We start from the raw sequence: 18,593 nt of genomic DNA on the forward strand, positions 1-18,593 counted from the left end.
TCTAAACCCCTCAGTGTTTCTATTGCAGTCGTGCTAACATGTAAATAAACTTTGGTAATACATTATGGAATCTGCTACTGAGACTTGATTAAGAACTGACTGTCCATGTTCATTATGGTTGAGAGGTGATGAACTGTGTGTAGGCGCATCACTGCGCAGTTTACATGAAAAGTAATGAAATGCATTGATTCCCCAGTTACCTCACAAATAGTTGTCATAGATTACAAGCATCTTGATAGGTTTAACACTGACATAAGTGTTGACTTTGCACTGAAAAGTCTTCACCTTTGCTATGAATGATCATTGTGCCAGCTAGTTAGTTTAGTGCATTTTCAGCTGATGGGGAGGTTGTGGATGCAAAAAGCTTGAGGGAGAAGGGTGACATAAATTGATGCGTAAACAAGCTAGAGATGGATTGAATTTATTTGACAGGTGATAACAAAGGTGTCGCTTTTGGCCAGCATGTGCTGATAATACATACGGAATTTGCCCAAGCAGTGACGCTAGACTGTTTTTTTTCATACTTTTAAATAGACAAGAACAGGGAAGTAATAATGTCTATTATGTTTATATCCTGTGTGGAACATCAATTCAGAAGAATTACCTGATTGTCTTGTAATCAATGGTTTGTACTGTACCAGTATTAAGAGGACATGTCAGTGCAGAAAGGGTACACCACTACAGTAGTAGTAAACCAAAACCTAGATGTATCCTTTGTGGGATCTTTATTGCTTTCTTGAGAGAAATTTAAACAAATAAGAAATAAAACAATGATATCAGAGACTAAATTCTGTCAGATATTATTTCAGCATCTCCTTTACTGGCGGGGCACAGTAGGCCTAAATACAATACTCAATTGTCACCTCAAGCTAAGTCGTTTTGAAGATTTACAGATGAGGTCTCAGAGGGAGGCTCACTTCTGTCAAATGTCAGGGCACTTTGAGGAGCATTGTCATCTTGTGAAGTGAGAACACCTCACGTATGCACAGCCCCCACCCCCCAGTCATTTCTATCTGTATTTGTTTGCAAGTGTTCCAAATGTCAGCTAATGATGCTCAATGGGAACACACTTCATAGAATGGCTGTCAATGTCAACTATGGCTGACAGTGTTTGACAGTTTCAATGAGACTTTGAAAAGTGAAACTCAAAGATTGTTGCCCTTTTGACTACAATGCAAATCCTGTAAAACCTTCAGTCAAATCTGGATGTCAAAGCCAGTTCCACTGCATTTTTTTCATTGTTCTCCTCTAATCAGGGACTGATGCAAATAATTATCAGGTAGAACAGAAAACCAGCAGGCTCCGGACAGAGTAAGAGTTGAATAACCCTGCTGTAAAGGCAAGATAAAAAGAAAATGACATGCTTCTGAGAGTTTGTTTATTATGGTCCCTGCATCATTGTGAAAAGGATCAAAATGAAAAAAAAATTGCCTTTGGAACACTTGAAATTAAGTGATATCACGGCCCCATCATTTTTCAGGCTTCAAGGAGATATACCTTCAGAAAGTATACCCCTTGACGTATTCCTCATTTGTTTATTTTACACACTGAATTCAAAATGGATTAAATAAATAAAAAATCTCACACAATACCCCATAATGACAAAGTGAAAACATGTTTTTAGATTTTTTTTGTAATGTGTTAAATGAAATACAGAAATATCTAATTCAACCCCCTGAGTCAATACTTTGTAGAAGCACATTTGGCAGCGATTACAGCGGAGTCTCTAAGCTTTACCATACCTGGATTGTGCAACAGTTGCCCATTTATTTTCTCAATTCTTCCAGCTCTGTCAAATTGGTTGTTGATCAATGCTAGACAACCAATTTCAGGTCTTGCCATAGATTTTCAAGTAGATTTAAGTCAGAACTGTTAACTCAGCCACTCAGGAACATTCACTGTCTTGGTAAGCAACCCCAGTGTAAATTTGGCTTAGTGTTTAATATTATTGTCCTGCTGAAAGGTGAATTCATCTCCTAGTGTCTGATGGAAAGCAGACTGAAGCAGAGTTTCCTCTAGGATTTTGCCTGTGCTTTGCTCCATTGTGTTTATTTTTTTTTATCCTGAAAAGGACAAGGGAGTTTAACGATTACAAGCATACCCATAACATGGTGCATCCACCACAATTCTTGAAAATATGGAGTGGTACTCATTAATGTGTTGTATTGGATTTGCCCCAAACATAACTTTCGTCCTGAATACAGTGTTAATTGCTTTACCACATTTTTTGCAGTATTACTTTAGTGCCTTGTTGCAAACAGGATGCATGTTTATTTTCACACTGTCAGTTAGATTGTTGTAGAGTAACTACAATGTTGCTGATCTATCCTCAGTTTTCTCATGGACCTTACAGAAAATTGAATGTGTGCGGGGTACAGAGATAAGGTAGTAATTAAAAAAGCATGTTTAAACATTATTATTGCACACAGAGTGAGTCTATGCAATTTATTATGTGACTTGTGAAACATATTTTTACTCCTCAACTTTAGTCTTGCCATAACAAAGGGATTGAATACTTATTGACTCGATTGCTTTACATTTTTTATTCATTTGTAGATATTTTGAAAAACATCATTCCACTTTGATATGTGTGTAGGCCAGTGACGACAAAATCGAAATGTAATCTATTTTACATTTCGACTACAACAACAACATTTGGAAAAATTAAAGGAATGTGAATATTTTAAGACATTGTAATATAATACTTTCAGACGGCTTTACTGACAATACATCTGTCCACAGCATCGATCAGAAGGGTAAATGATGTATTATATACCGAAGGGTAAATTCTAACTTTTTATATACCAGTAATCTGAAATCAAGCCATATTAGGCCCATCCTTAAGGACCTGCCAATTGAATACTTTTCTAAAATAATTTGTCCAGTTTTTAACAGGACCGGCGTAATCCTATTATTAATGTCCATCTTTTTTAAATTAAACTACAAAATACATATCCTTTGTACAAACTATAATTGTATTTATTTTGGAGCTGATGTCAGCATGGTTGAGAATTGGGACTTGTGTGGGTGATATGTTGTCTGACGTTTGAACAATTGTGTCAATAACTTAACTGATTCTGCGCAGTACCTGTAACGTTACCTTAGGGAAGACCGGAGGACTTTTTAACCAATTACATTCGAGTTTATTGTTAGGCACAAAAGGCGCGATGTTACCAAGACGACTGGAAGCTAAACAAATGGAGCAAAGTGGTAGATGAAGAAGATTATTACATTTCTGCCTGGTAAAACATACAAATCAACGAGAGGCTTGCAACAGCTCCACGCAATGATGGTAAATTACTTGGCTGTAGATTGTTTTATTGTGTTTTCCATGAAAATGATCTAGCTATTCGATGGTTAACGTCGTTAGCTAACGTCAGCTAGCTGAGAACGAACCAACTTTAGTTAATTTACCTAGCTCGCTGAGACTCATGAACTTCAAACTTGTTTGCGTCGGTGACCAATTTTGTGATAGACCCATCAGAATACCAGAACACAACTCCTACTTACAGTGCGATTAAAAAAAGAGAGGATTACAAGCAGTTGTACTATTACTGCAGTGCACGGCCGGACTAACCAAGTCTCGGTCACCGGGAAATAACATTCAAGATGAAATGTTGCCGTTTAAGTACATTTCCTGCAATTCTACACATTTTGCCTTGGGGCAGAGATAATATTTCACCGTTTTAAAGCTTAAATTACAGTGCATTATGTTAAAAACAACATTTGAGGAATACAAGAAGAATCCAGTTGAACAAATTGATCATTGATGGAGCACTGTGGATACTATATCCCTGTGCCTCCCAGGCACGTGCACCTCTTAAGGATTTGACCCTTTTCCCCCTTCAATTTTCGCCAAAAATTACATACCCAAATCTAACTGCATGTAGTTCAGGACCTGAAGCAAGGATATGTATATTATTAATACCATTTGAAAGGAACTACTTGTAAGTTTGTGGAAATTTGAAATTAATGTAGGAGAATACAACACATTAGATCTGGTAAAAGACAATGCATGTTTTTTTTTCTGTTTTTTTTTCTTCCCCCATCATCTTTGATAGAATTTAGATTTTGGCCACCAGGTGGAAGCAGTGTATGCCAAGTTTCCTGTTGATCCAGTGGAGCATTGCAAAACGACGCAGTATTTTGTATCAAGTCTGCCGAATTGGTCAATTGATACATTTTCAAGTACATAACTATAGAGAACATACATTTCGTATTACCATATCATTTTTTGTAAGTTTACACACTCCCAGGAATGTCATACATGATGGATCATTAGCTTATACACTAACCTTCACACATCTAGATTGCAGGGTGGGTGTTGAGACAGCAGGGGTTTAAACTTCAAGTTGTCAAACCAGTTCCTACATTTGAATATTAACATTGATTTTATCAAACAAAACTATGCTACATTTTTATCTCTGGGACCCTTAGGATGACAAATCAGAGCAAGATTACTGAATGTAACTACATTATTTACCTTCAGAGGTGAATGTATCAAATCAGTTGCCGTGATAAAAGCTGTTGTGCACTCCTCAAACAATAGCATGGTATTTTTTCACTGTAATATAGCTACTGTAAATTGGACAGTGCAGTTAAATTAACAAGAATTTAAGTGTTCTGCACATATAAGACATGTCTATGTCCTGGGAAGTTTGCTGTAACTTACACTGTCATGCTAAACACATTAGCACACGTTCGCTCAACAGTCCCGGTATAGGTATACCGATCCCGTAGAGGTTATTAAGAGCATCAATAGCGATTCATGATATTACATTGTATTGCACCCTCTAAACTTACACAGATTCCTTGTATAAAATTGGGTGATTATGTTGGCGCTAGCAATATTCATTAAAAAAGGATAAATTGTAATAATATTTTGATCTGGTCCACAGACCCCACTTTGAAACCCCCTGACCTAGCTGTTAGTGCTAAGTAAGCCAGGCTGGCTAGCTAGCTAGCTTGAGTGGTACTCAAGTTTATTTATCTTTTATTATAACCACTGGCGGCAGCGCAGCCTAGTGGTTAGAGCGTTGGACTTGTAACCGAAAGGTTGCAAGTTTGAATCTCCAAACTGACAAGGTACAAATGTGTCGTTCTGCCCCTGAACAAGGCAGTTAACCCATTGTTCCTAGGCCGTCATTGAAAATAAGAATTTGTTCTTAACTGAGTTGCCTAGTTAAATAAAGGTTAAAAAAAAATATTTGCTTGATACATTGACCAAAATGAACTAATGCGGTCTTTCCTCAAGGCTTCAATGAGCCAGTGGCGCAACATGAAGCACAGTCAGCAGCAGAGGGTGATCTCGGAATTTCGACGGCAGGAGGAGCAACGAGAAGACCAGACAAAACGCATCACTAAGGACAGACAAATGCAAGCCAATCTAATGAGTGAGGAGAGACTTGAAAAGAAGCGATACCTACGCAAGGTGCAAGACGAGCTGCACGAAAGCCAAATTGAGGATGCTCTCATCAAGGTATCGCTTTCACACAGCATTCATGAAAAGCACCTGCTTAAACGACAACGAGGCTTCATCTGTGTCAGCGAAACTGGTCCTAAAAGTAATTGCTTGCTTCATCTGACTCTTACAGGCAGAGGAGGAGAGAATATACAAGGAAAAGCAACTGCAACAAGAGGAAAGAATGGCACAAGAACTGGCCCGCATCAGCTATGAAAAGCTTAGAGATGAAAAAATGAGGCAATATATAAAAGAGAACAGGTAAGTCCCAACATGAGGGGCTTGGCAGAGATTGACATTAAGGGTTGCCCTCCTATTGCCTGGGTCAAGTGAACTGAGGTTGCCCCATTGGGCAACTGCAACGAATTCCAGTAGCCTAAAGCTGAAAGACAATCAATTTATGGCAGTTGGGCAAGTTTAGCCTGCTCTGAGATGTTTTTTTTAATTTTTTACTGATAACCAAAATACCACAAATTTCAGTATTGATCTTTCTGATTCCTCCTCTATGTGTAGAGGAAAGGCAGGCAATATATGGAACTGCTGCATGTAAAATAGTTAATTTACATTTTCAGGCAAGTGATCATAATCTTCGGTCAACCCAAAAATACTCCTGACTTGCCCGATGGGAAAGTGCCTTTCAGGCTTTAATAAAAATCCTAGGGTTAGTGTATCAACATTAATCTGTCCATAGTTGTTGCAGGATGGATGTTTTATGTTGCTGTTAATGTTTCCTTTTTAATTTTAGTGTTGAACTCCGTGAGTTGGAGGGGCAGCTCAAGTCTGCATACCTAAACCGGGAGAGGGCCGCACAGATTGCTGAAAAGGAGTCTATGAGATATGAGACAGTGGTAAGTTCATAAATGTCCTTTCCCAGGGTAGAAGAGATATTTGAGACTTGAACCAAAACACTTGTTGGTTGTGCTTTTTGTGAATCCATATTTTTCTCTGACATTAGCGTCAGGAGGCTGATATTGCTCGTAAGATGAAGAGCGAGCATGAGCGGGCCTCTATGGAGCAGGAGAAGCAAGAACATAAGCGCTACGAGGAGGTAGTGCAGTACCAGCAGGAGCTGGAACAGCAGCTGGAGGAGAAAGAGCACAAGAGACAGGAGGCTTATGAGGAGTTCCTCAAGGAGAAACTCATGGTTGACGAAATCGTCAGGAAGATCTATGAGGAGGATCAAATGTGAGTGGGCAGTGGCAGTCTGTTTTCACAATTTGGTTAAGTTTCCTGCTTGATCAAGTAATCAGTATATAATGAAATCAAATGACCTTTCTTATTTGCAGGGAGAGGCAGTTAAGACTGGAAAAGATAACAGCCACTCAAAGGTACATAGAGGAGTTCAAGAGCCAGCAGACTGAGTGGAGACTGATGGAGCGGGAGAAGATGGAGGCTGAGAACAGACGCATCCTGGAATTTGCCAGTTACCAGCAGCATAAGGAGAAGAGCAGAATGGAGAAAGTCAGAGAACGAGAGCAGGCAAAAGAACATCTTCACCAGATGGTAAGAGGGAGAAAAGTCACATAATTTGTGTAACTTTTGGCTATATTCATAGTTAAGAATATGTTCTAGTCTTTTTTCTGTGGACAAAGTGAGAAATTATTAATACATTATTGATGGCCATTGAGGAATGTCTTTCTTCTAGCTCACTGAGAAGATTGAAATGGAAAGGCAGCAGCGTGACGAGATGGAGCGTGTTCGTGAAGAGCTTTGTCTGGAGGAGCAAGCCGAAGCTGCAAGGCAGAAACAAATCGTAAGCAAGCATTTCCACATTTTATAATTTCCTAAATTTCCAAACTGCCTTTAGAGGGTTCAACCCTTTTTAAATGGGTTAACAGGAAGATATGGAGAAGAGAATCAGACAGAGGCTGGAGTTGCAGCAGACCTGCCAAGAGCAAATAGCCTTCAAGGAAATGCGGAGGCAGGCTGAGAAGGTGGAGGAGGAGGCCTTCAGGCAGATGATGATGGCCAAGTTTGCTGAGGACGACCGCATAGAGCAGATGAATGCGCAGAAACGTCGCATGAAGCAGCTTGAGCACAAGAGGGCTGTGGAGAAACTGCTGGAGGACAGGAGACAGCAGTACCTGGCTGACAAGGTACAGTATATTGCTCTTATCATGAACACTTATGCACTCTTTACCAACATCAAAGTGGTGTTATTGTAACTGAAGCTTTTCTGTTTAACACTGTTTTGTCTGCCTCAGAGGTAGTCTGTAGGTACCTTAAGGAACATTTGTTGAATGTAAGTTTGATCTCTCTTCCCAAGGAACGTGAGGCTGAAGAAAGAGCAATGGAACAGGAGAGGGAGACACTGCGTCGACAGATCATTGAGGAGGAAAGGCAAAGCCTTCTCAAACTCCATGCCACAAAACTTCTGGGCTATTTACCTAAGGTAAGGGAGAGGAGGTTGTGTTCGTTTTTAGTTCAACTGCAAGTGTTGCTCCAGGAAGATCCCACTTTTGAAACTGACTGTTATTTTCAAATGTTAAGGGCATATTCCGGGAAGATGACCTTGAACACTTTGATGAGGACTTCAGAAGCAATTTCCAAAAGCGACAGGCTGACATCTTTGATGAAGAGGGCTGGGGAGATGGTGAATAACCACTTTCTATACTACACCACTAGATGGCATTATTGGGTAGATGCTGTCTAGTGTGTTTTTTGTGTGTATCAAATGGTGGATTTCTTATGGCGATGGTGTACTCAAAAATGTATTAAGTTGCAAAGACTAATTTGTATCCCACTAGCTGCATATCACCACACCTTAAATCCTATCATGGAGGTGCAGCAATTTTCAGTTGAAGTCATTTGGTAATAAACAAAAACTACACCATTTCCTTTATTAGGTGATAATGCAACTACAGTTTAAATTGATTTAACCCATTATTGTAATAAAATGCTAAACTTTTAAAATACAACTGCATTAAAAATATAGTCTGTATAAAAGGACACATAATCAATGTTGTTGCTAACCATAAGAATACATTCAAGGCAAGCAGGATTGTATTACATACATTTTTCAGTATTGCTTTATGATTTCCCCCAGTCAAGAGCTTTCATGAATCCCTCTTCTGTAAATGACAACATCTTGGCAGCTTCTAAATGCATCTGCTCAAGCAAGAGGAAAAATATATCAGTTGGATAAGGAGAAATATCAATAATGATACTGCCTTGTAACAATTACTTGCAGTTAATATGAGGACTTACTTTTTGCCTTTTCAGTGTATCAATCAGTTTGAGCTGTTTTTTACAACCCACTATCAGTTCAGCTTTTTGCTTTTCCAGCTTCTTGTTTTTGGCTTTTAATGTTTCTAATTGTTTTATGCTCCTGGTCTACTGTGTCCTTTTGGAAAGGATAGACATAAAACAAGTTTATTTAACCTGGGTTATACAACAAGTGACAGAAGCCAAACTTGAATACCAAAATCTAAACTATACTAATAGCATAGCACTATCTATCAATACAATTTAGTGTAAATGATTGATGTAATCACTAAATGCACTGATGGGTGGTTTAATTTATCTTGCTCATCTGCTTGAGCTTGGTCAGTTGTGTCTTGGACCTCTCAACTTCCTCCAAGCCTCTGTTCAGTCTTACCTCTATGGCACTGTGATTGGTTGCTGCCTGTTTTTGTGCTCTCTTCAAACCCCCAATTTCCTTTGTTAAACACGCACGGGGGCAAGCTAAATCAGTAAAAGCATTTTGTGTAACGTTTTTATAGCGCACCAACACACATTTTCAAAAGCACTGTTATGATAATGGTAATATTTGGTTAGATAGCTACAAAAACTGACTGTCATCACATGTACTCATTAATGTTATATTTCAGAAATTAAATGTGAATAGTTGTAAATTAAACCGATAATTGTTGTGACTAAGCAATAGGAAGCCATCAACCATTCATTCTTCTTTTCTTTGGGAGTGGACATACTAAATGTACAAAACATTAGGAACACCTGCTCTTTCCATGTCAAACTGACCAGGTTCCATGCTTTTGTTCAATCTTTACTAACGACATGTCACTGGCTTTGAATAAGGCTCAACACAATACTCGTCAGCTACTACAGTGATTGAAATGACTGCAACACTTAAAGAGCTGCAGTTAGTTTCAGAATGGGTAGCAAGGAATAAGATAGACCTAAATATTTCCAAAACTAAAAGCATTGTATTTGGGACAAATCATTCACTAAACCTCAACTACGTCTCGTAATGAATAATGTGGAAATTGAGCAAATTGAGGTGACTAAACTGCTTGGAGTAACCCTGGATTGTAAACTGTCATGGTCAACATATTGATACAACAGGAGCTAAGATGGGGAGAAGTCTGTCCATAATAAAGCGTTGCTCTGCCTTCTTAACAACACTATCAACAAGGAAGGTCCAACAGGTCCTAGTTTCGTCACACCTAGACTACTGTTCAGTAGTGTGGTGTCATGACGTTGGCCTGTTGGGGGAGGTTTATGACCCCCATAAAACCTTTTCTCTCTACTTTATAGAGTTGACTCTTGTAAAGAATTTGTAACATAGAGTCTGGTAACATTGAAAGGTGGGAAACGGAACCATATTTCGGTAATCCAACCAGTTGAAAACATGCGTTGGTACTTAATGAATATGATCTCAGATCAGTTGTTGTCTGAGATATTACTACTAATGACAGGATGACATAAACTATCTTGGAAAGTCGATACATTCTAGTTATCAGATTCACATGGAATTGTGTGCAATTTAAATGTTTAAATATGAAACTATTTGTGAAAAGATTAAATGTAATTTTAGCTTCTTAAATGAGAGAACGGTTTGTCATAGAGAAACTCTGCTCACTCACCCAAGTGAACAGACTTTGGTTGTAAACTATGAAACACGCCCTTCTTTCACCACTATATAAACCCGTTGACAAAAATTCAACTTACTGTTCCGAGGACGTGAGGACGACGGTCTTACGTTAAAAGGGCTCAATTAGCATCGTGTTCAATGTGAAGGTGACGATCGACACACCGAAAGGAGGAATTTCAACTATACCAGCCAGAATATAGCACGAGCTTAAAAGTATGGCTTGGTGTGAACTTTGAACTCTTATTCACTCCAGAAGTGATACCTCCTAGCCGTTGAGTTAGCAGCAGCCGCTGTAAACTTGGGCTAGGAAAGGACGAACGACGTATTCAATCTAACACACACAACGATACTACAATGTATCCAGCTTACCACCAGAGACATACTTCAAGAGGACAAGAGATCCCTGCTGGGCAACCCGGCCTTCCATCTACGACCAACCTATTGAAGCGAAGTTCAGAGTAAATATTAATTGCATTTTCCTTTTTCCAAATGGGCGGTTATTTGGAATGCATAAGATTCTGTATTTACGATAGCATAGCTTCTCCCTTTTGTTACTCAGTCTTCCCGCTCTTTCATTCAAAACCCAAACCCCTTTCTTTGTGTAACCAGCCGTCATATCTGTTCCGTCCACTAGGGACATTTTCTTTTATGACATAATTTGTAATCAATGTATGATCCTGATCCATTCTGGGTAGATGTAATTCTGTGTGATTATTTAGTAAATAAATAATTAAACAAAATGTTGTATTGCTGATTCAACTTGTTATCCAGGGTTTGTGAAGATAACCAAGAATTTACAACTTTCAGATGAGACTGAATAAGGCGACGATTAAATATTGACTGCTATTGAGGTAAAAGATTACCAGGTCTTTAAGAGTTTATTCGGAAGATAACAGCTCTATAAACATTATTTCGTGGTGCCCCGACTTTCTAGTTAATTACATTTACATGGTTATCTTAATCAGGTAATATTAATAACAGACAAATTATTTTATAAAATAGCATGTCATATCACTTAATCCGGCATAGCCATAGACACGACAGTGGTCAGGTGCCACAGAGGGAGTTGCGGTAAATTGCAATTGGCTCAGAACAGGGCAGCAAAACTGTCTCTTAAAAGTACACGGAGAGCTAACATTAATGTCATGCATCTCAATCTCATGGCTCAAAGTGGAATAGAGATTAACTTCATCATTACTTGTTTTTGTAAGAGGTGTTGACAAGCTCAATATACAGAGCTGTCTGTTTAAAATACTAGCACACAGCTCGGACACTCATGCCATCAGAGGTCTCTTCACAGTCCCCAAGTCTAGAACAGACTATGGGAGGCGCACAGAACTACATAGAGCTATGACTACATGGAACTCTATTCCACATCAGGTAACTGATGCAAGCAGTAGAATATGATTTAAAAATCAGGTAAAAATACACCTTATGGAACATCAGGGACTGTGAAGAGACACACAAAGGTACAGACACATTGTGATATTGAACATTTTGTGTATATGTGGTGGTGTAGGGATTTTTTATTTACCTTTATTTTAACTAGGCAAGTCAGTTAAGAACAAATTCTTATTTTCAATGACGGACAAGGAACAGTGGGTTAACTGCCTTGTTCAGGGGCAGAACGACATTTTTACTTTGTCAGCTCGGGGAGTCAATCTTGCAACCTTTCGGTGACTAGCCTAATACGCTAACCACTAGGCTACCTGCAGCCCCAATTTATATTTATATGTTGTACTGTTTCATCTTTAGCTCATTCAGTACAAACAAAGTTCACTGTTTAATATGTAATGTGGGATTTCTCTGATTTCAAAAGATATCTGTCATATGAGCGCCGTACTATCGCCAGCTGCAGGACAGGTTCACCTTACAGGCTGACCATGTTAATGAGGCCATGCCAGGTATTCCCCTGCTGAGAGGTTGATTTCATCCTTTATTAACAATCTTGTCTAAGCTGTATAATGTCCCCCTCCCCATTCAGCAATAAGACATTAACAGCTATCTCAACTGCTGTCTATACACATCTAGGTTTCTCTCAGTCACTGTTCATGGACTTTCATGGTTACAATATATGCTGTTTAATATTATCAAATGACTAACTAGAAAGATAATCAATGTAATAACTGTTTTATCCTCGACACCCACCTGCTGTAGAGCAGTTACTTGTTGCTGGAGCCCATCACCTTTTCTGTTTGACTCCTCCGCTAAAGCTCTGTGTTTCTCTCTCTGGGTTTGCTGAAAGTTGTGGTCTTCTGTAGTCCTGCTCGAGCCTCCTCGACCTCCTTTATGTTGGTGCTTAAACTACTGTTTGCATAATCCTTGAATAAGTACATGTTTTATTCTTGTTTCAATGTTACATTTTACTCAAAAATATAACTAATTTCCATCTCTCATATTTCTATCATTACCTTTATGTTGCACTCATATGATAGCCGGTTAAATTCTTCTTGCTTTACACAAAGTTTTGCTTTGAGAAAACGGATCTGTGCATCTGAAACACAGCACACCAAAAAAGGTATACTATAGTTACATAAAGAATTATATAATTTTTAGGATATGCGAGAAGCTCGATGAACTAAGGCTGAAACAATTGATATTCTGGAACTCTGATAAATAACTTATTTTTTTGTAATTAATGTTTTTGAAAAGATCCATTCTTGTGCTCCAGATGAGATATTGTAAATTTGTGAGAAAGCCACAGAAAGTGTAATAAATTAAATCAGAATTCACCTGATCCCATCTCATCACCAACACAGCGCATGATGTCTTCCATAAGATTGACATGAGTATCTCCATCATCCAGCTTCCCCTCAATGTCTACATATTGTTTTAGCCAAGGATAAATCCACACAATCTTTAAGAAATGCAACATCATCAACTGCAGATGTCTTTGTTGTTCTGAAATAAAGTAACAAATAAACAAAATACAACTCAAACAAAAAGTTGAAAAAGTCATAACAAACATAAGGAACTGAATATCAACAACGCTGGACACTCATTAAGCCATTACCTTTCACAATCTTCCAATGTTTCCAATAGATATTTGTGCAAACATTTGTGACAATGACAACATTCTTACTGTCTTTTTCTCTGGTATCCAGGTCTATTTTGTGAATTGGATTTTGATGTGACCCTTTTCTTTGTCATTACCTGAGCAATGGAATATGACTTAGGGAGAATGTCAATTGGATTTCCTTAATTCCTCGCCTCCTCAAAACCCATTGGATGAGAAAGTCAGATGTCCCGCCCCTCTGACCTTCCCATCCAATGGGGTTTGAAATGAGGTTTGAAGAGGACGTGCGGAATCAAGGAAATACAATTGAAATTTTCCCCCAGTTTTACTAACTGATTACATTACCTTTGTGTCTCTGAGATGTTACATTTTACGTATCAAACTGAATTTAATACTGCACCTTAAAAGTGGGCTTCATAACTGAAGATTCCAGCATGTTCACATTCCTAAAGACAAATACATTTGTATTATAGGCAGTTCTCATATATTCTTATCCAGTCTACTACACTGAAATGCTATACGTTTTGAGCAATGCAATATTTTATTACCTGAAATCTTCCTCCTCATCCTCAATGTCAACATCAAGGTGGAAAGAGATTGACTTTGACAAGACTTAATTTTGGTCACTCAAAAAAATAAAGAAAAAAGAATCAGGACAAAACGTTTAAATACAACACACATGTCTAAAAATGAATGTTTTATGTTGTTCTGAAGTGTGTCAATTGGCCAGGTAGCTATCTTAAACCACTTACCATAACCTGTTCCGCTTACCTTACTAGTTCGGCTGTTTTTGCCTCCAGCTCTGCATTTATACATCTGGAATGGAAGAAATATGATTTTTTTTTATTACTATCGCCATCTGGTTACAGCAACTCATATGATACAGTTTGCATTGACTCAACAGATGTTTGGGCAAGGAACCTCACTTGTATTCCTCCTCTTTAGCAAGTAGGTCTATCGTGGATGGTTTCTTTGAGGGGACAGAGGCTGGACGCCTCACAGATCTTCCTCCTTGAGGTCCTTGAGACCTTTCTGCCTTGGATGACATGAGTCTTTTGGGCTAAATAAACAAATGTAGTCAGTTAGGTAGCTCATTAAAAATATAGTAGTTGTTGGTTCTTTTAGCCAACAGGCATATAACATTTCAAAGGAACAACGCTTTCATTGAAAGTCAGACAGCGTATAATAAATATAAAGTTACAGTTATATAGCTAGCAGTTAACGTTAGCTAACTTAGATCTTAAACCGCGGTATAGCTAGGACACAAAGGTGGTTATAGCTAGTTATTTCTTCTTGTATTTAACTTGTGAATGGGTATGTTAATGTTGTTTTAGCAGTATAATACTGTAATTAGCTAGTTGTTTGAAACAATACATTGACTCACCGCATGCATTCTTCTTACAGACATTTTGTGGTGCTGAATCTGGCGGGTGGCGTTGCGGTTGCATAGCAACAAGTCGTGGCCAAATATTTTTCTCCGCTGTGCGACAAGGCGAAGGAACACGCACATTTGCTGTGCTCGCTGTTTTCCATAATGTTGAATTTGATACGTTTAAGAAAAAGATGATGTTAGGGCCCATTGTGGACCAATGAACACATTCATTTGAGTTGTTTGCTAAACATGAAATGTGCAAATGTGTAGGGGGACAGCCCTTACTTAGGCTAACAGATTCGCTGCATGTCTATACATGGGGCATAATGCCATTATAGATATATTAATTTGTTCACCACTGATTGCAAATAATTGCATTTAAATTAAATAGACATTTCAAGATGTTATTTTACAAACTCATTGGATTATTGAAGACCACGTCCATAGTACTGATCATTCATGCATTTTTACTGTAGGCACACAGTACTTGGCTGGTCACTTTTTGTCTGCTCACCACGGTCATGTAAAAACAACCCCAAAAAAGCACATTATTCTTCATTCGTGCAGTCTGCGCCTGCGCCACCGATGCCTGACAGCAGCAGCAGGAGCAGCATCACATTACCGTTCTCCCAGCAGTAGGATATTATGCTGGCAGAACGATCGTGCATTTCTTTCTTCGAAATAAGAGTTACCATGCAGAGACATGCTGAACTGTGAATATAGATTTTTTAAGGCATTTTGTATTTATACCATCATTTCTTTTGAACATTTACAAAAATACTGGTATGTTGAAAGCTATTATGTAGGCTATATTTAAATGAATGCACTTTTAATCAAATACAAATATTTGTTATTCAATAGATAGTCTGCAAAACTTAAATGGGTCTCTTGTTTCAGAGTAAATGTGACTCCTTACTCCACCCAGTCCTTTCACTGCAGCTCAATACACGGGGATACTTATTGGCTTGCAGAGAGAACTTTTATACCTGTCTCAGCTAAAGTGGGGTGGGAAATACTGAGAAGGGTGTAGTTTTGGAGGTGGACTGTGTCACATGGCCTGCTGCAGGCTTTTCACTCCTCCCCTACATAGGCCCCAATACAATACACTGTAAGGGACTGTACATGGGATACATATTGGCTTATAGAGAACGAGAACAGGAAAAAAACGTTTGTGGAAAAATAAATATAATAATCAAGAAGGCTACGTTGTCCACTAAAAAAGGACTAGTAATTAAATATTATTTCCGATTTTTCAGTGCTGCAGCACCCCTACTTCCTGTGTATGTACAACAAAGTCCCACTCCAAAACTAACCATATTTGGTTAGCAGAGACCCTACTGAGTATTTCCCACCCCACTTTAGCTGAGACAGGTAGAAAAGTTATCTCTCTACAAGCCAATATGTATACCATGTACAGTATATTACAGTATATTGCATTGGGAGCTATGGAAGGGACGGAGTGAAAAGCAAGCATTAGGCCGTGCTACACCGTCCCCATCCAAACCTACACATATGTGGTTAGTAGAGACAAAAACATGTTAAAAGTAAATATCTTTTGATTTAGTTATCCACATTGCAATATTTTGAAATGTGGGCTTTTATTTAGAAGGGTTCAATGTGACGTCATCGTTCGTCCTGCTGGCAGAATACTAGTCAGCATCACAAACACTTCCACCACTAGTGTTTGCAAACGCACGGGTCGCCACAAGGCTGCGACGGAATCCTGGGGAAAGCCTGCATTTTGTATTCCACTGTACTTGTGATTATTTTTTTTATTTTTTTCAAATATGTCTGTGCATGGTGTTCGAAATTAACCGTCTAACAATGTTTTCCCGGCACCGTTTCTACCCTGGAACTGAGGCCACGTATATCGCAAATGAGAACGGGTGGGTCGGTAATGTACAGTAGGAAAATAACTGCTATCTCGAGGTCCAAATTGAGGCCTGCATGTTAAAGATCCCTTTCCTCCCATCCTGAATCTCATCGTGATGACTGAGGATCAACAACAACATGATCAGCTCCCGAAGCTGGGCTCTGGAATAAGCACCTTACCATCCCTAGTTCCTGGACTGCAAGGGACTGAGGCCAATGCGTTGCAGCTCAAAATAAAGAATTCCATCTGGTAAGGACGACCATTAGCTAGCATTGTGCTACTTCAATTGCTAGCCAGATAGTTAGCTTAGTTAACTTACATTAGTTCAGCCAGCTCCACATGTCTTGCCATTACAGTGTGGCTACCTCTAGCTAGCTAGCCCATATATTTAATTAGCCAGCTCATTACTGTCTAGCAGCAACTGAGTGTTGCCTCCTTCGACCTCATTTTCATCAACGTAAACATACATGTCAACATTTGTGATTGGCGTTGACAATAATATTTTTTTATACAGTTTTTCGTTAATTTCTTGGTACCAAGAGCTAATATTGTCAACTATAAGTTATTTTATATAAATTGTTTTTGTTATGGAATAGCGCGTGCGGCATGTCGGACACATTCATGCCATTAGCAGCAAGCTATCGCTTCCTTTTCGTGGTGGTGGACAGGTCTCGACTAAAGGGTCAAAATGGGTGAATATTAACAACCCGAGTGTTGCAAGAAACTTCGCGGTTAGTTAGCTGGACCCACTGAGGTGTGTATATATGGCCTGGACGTGTGCTTTGTGCATGGTTTCGGTATCCTCATTAGTGAACTTACTCTAGTCAATTTGCGTATTTTCGGGAAAACAGAAGAGTATGTAGCTAGTACGCTTACGCGCGTCATAACGAGGTTAGTTTACGGGAGAAAGCCAGTGGTGCACGCCTGCACTAACTGGGTTGAAAACCACCATTGTTTTTGTTTTTTGCATGTCTCGACATGTATTTCAAATCCATGGCGGTATAAATGGCACATACTGCCCTGCACCTTACCATATCTTGATACATAATCAATGACCTGCATGTTGTGTCAGTACAAACCTGAAAAATATTATTTGGCTATGTTCAACATTAATCTCTTCACAGATCTGTAGATAAATATGGTTGCACTCATTCCCCAGTCAACTTACATAATTAAATGTTCAATTTGCACACTGAATAATATGGTGATTTTACTTTTATGAATGTTTCACCTGTTGCCTTATCCTTTGGTTTCATATAGATACTCCCTACATGAATTATGAAGTATCATAAGGATCCATAATATGCTAATAGATGTGGTTTGCATTTTGCGTTTGAACAGTTGTTGACAGATGTTTATCATAATCAGACTTAATGTTCATGGTATAACTTATACCACTGCATTATGTGGTGCACAATCATTCAGAACCGACTTGTGATTTGTCTTGGTTTCAATATTGTGTAAATAGTTCTGGATTATATACAGTGACATATCAGGAACTGAAGCACAAGGATGGTTCTCTGTGGAATTACAACATTGGGAAAGTCATGACTGGCACTTTTTTTAATAAACTTTTTTAATCTAATGGGCATCATATGAAAAATATATAACCACTTAGGTAACATGTAACCTTAGCCTAGTCATAAATTGCAAATTCCACCACCTAGGCGTATGTTAATAATATCAGAAAATACGCTACAGTATATTTGTTGATTCTCAGCACAGTAATCTGCTGTAAAGCCAGTGTCCCCCAGTGCTACCCCCAAACCAGTGTGAAGGAATGTGACTCTGGATGACATGGATCCATACGTGGGATATCACTTCCCTATTTTGATGGGCATAAGTTCCATCATCAATACATTGACTTGATGTTTTATGGTCAACATCAGACATTGTTATGGAATAGTGCAAATACATTTCAAACATGGAAATAATTGTTTTGCTTCGTCCTTTTTTATTACAGGGGAACTGTTGGAACTCCCTTTATGAGATGACAGCTAATGTAGTAGTATTTTGAAATACAATGGAAGATGCAGA

At 38.7% G+C, this 18,593-nt stretch overlaps 2 protein-coding genes and 1 pseudogene across 5 annotated transcripts in view; 2 read left to right on the top strand and 1 right to left on the bottom strand.

Moving 5' to 3' along the window:
• Positions 1-3,137: 3,137 nt before the first annotated feature.
• On the top strand, positions 3,138-11,035 carry mns1 (meiosis-specific nuclear structural 1). The gene is made up of 10 exons (XM_064979325.1): positions 3,138-3,292; positions 5,255-5,479; positions 5,595-5,722; positions 6,207-6,309; positions 6,417-6,646; positions 6,748-6,964; positions 7,107-7,214; positions 7,300-7,557; positions 7,728-7,853; positions 7,952-11,035. Exons 1-10 carry the CDS (start codon positions 3,215-3,217, stop codon positions 8,060-8,062), a joined length of 1,584 nt encoding a protein of 527 aa, XP_064835397.1. The 5' UTR covers positions 3,138-3,214; the 3' UTR covers positions 8,063-11,035.
• Positions 8,492-13,878, bottom strand: LOC135542250 (testis-expressed protein 9-like; annotated as a pseudogene).
• Positions 13,879-16,364: 2,486 nt separating this feature from the next.
• The window catches only part of LOC135549327 (DNA-binding protein RFX7-like), a 44,161-nt gene continuing 41,932 nt past the window's right edge, over positions 16,365-18,593 (top strand). For all 4 annotated transcript variants that reach the window (XM_064979333.1, XM_064979340.1, XM_064979335.1 and 1 more), the window contains exon 1: positions 16,365-16,805. In XM_064979333.1, coding sequence (XP_064835405.1) covers positions 16,672-16,805 — 134 coding nt within the window. In that variant the 5' untranslated portion in view covers positions 16,365-16,671. The remainder of the gene's footprint in view (positions 16,806-18,593) is intronic.

The sequence above is a fragment of the Oncorhynchus masou genome, chromosome 1 (genome assembly GCF_036934945.1).
Source record: "Oncorhynchus masou masou isolate Uvic2021 chromosome 1, UVic_Omas_1.1, whole genome shotgun sequence".
Classification (NCBI taxonomy): Eukaryota; Metazoa; Chordata; class Actinopteri; order Salmoniformes; family Salmonidae; genus Oncorhynchus; species Oncorhynchus masou.

Coding starts and splice junctions, on each gene's coding strand:
- mns1 (XM_064979325.1), top strand. CDS start 3,215: ATGAAGAAGATTATTACATTTCTGCCTGGTAAAACATACAAATCAACG. Junction 3,293..5,254: donor AACAGCTCCACGCAATGATG/GTAAATTACTTG, acceptor TCTTTCCTCAAG/GCTTCAATGAGCCAGTGGCG. Junction 7,558..7,727: donor AGCAGTACCTGGCTGACAAG/GTACAGTATATT, acceptor TCTCTTCCCAAG/GAACGTGAGGCTGAAGAAAG.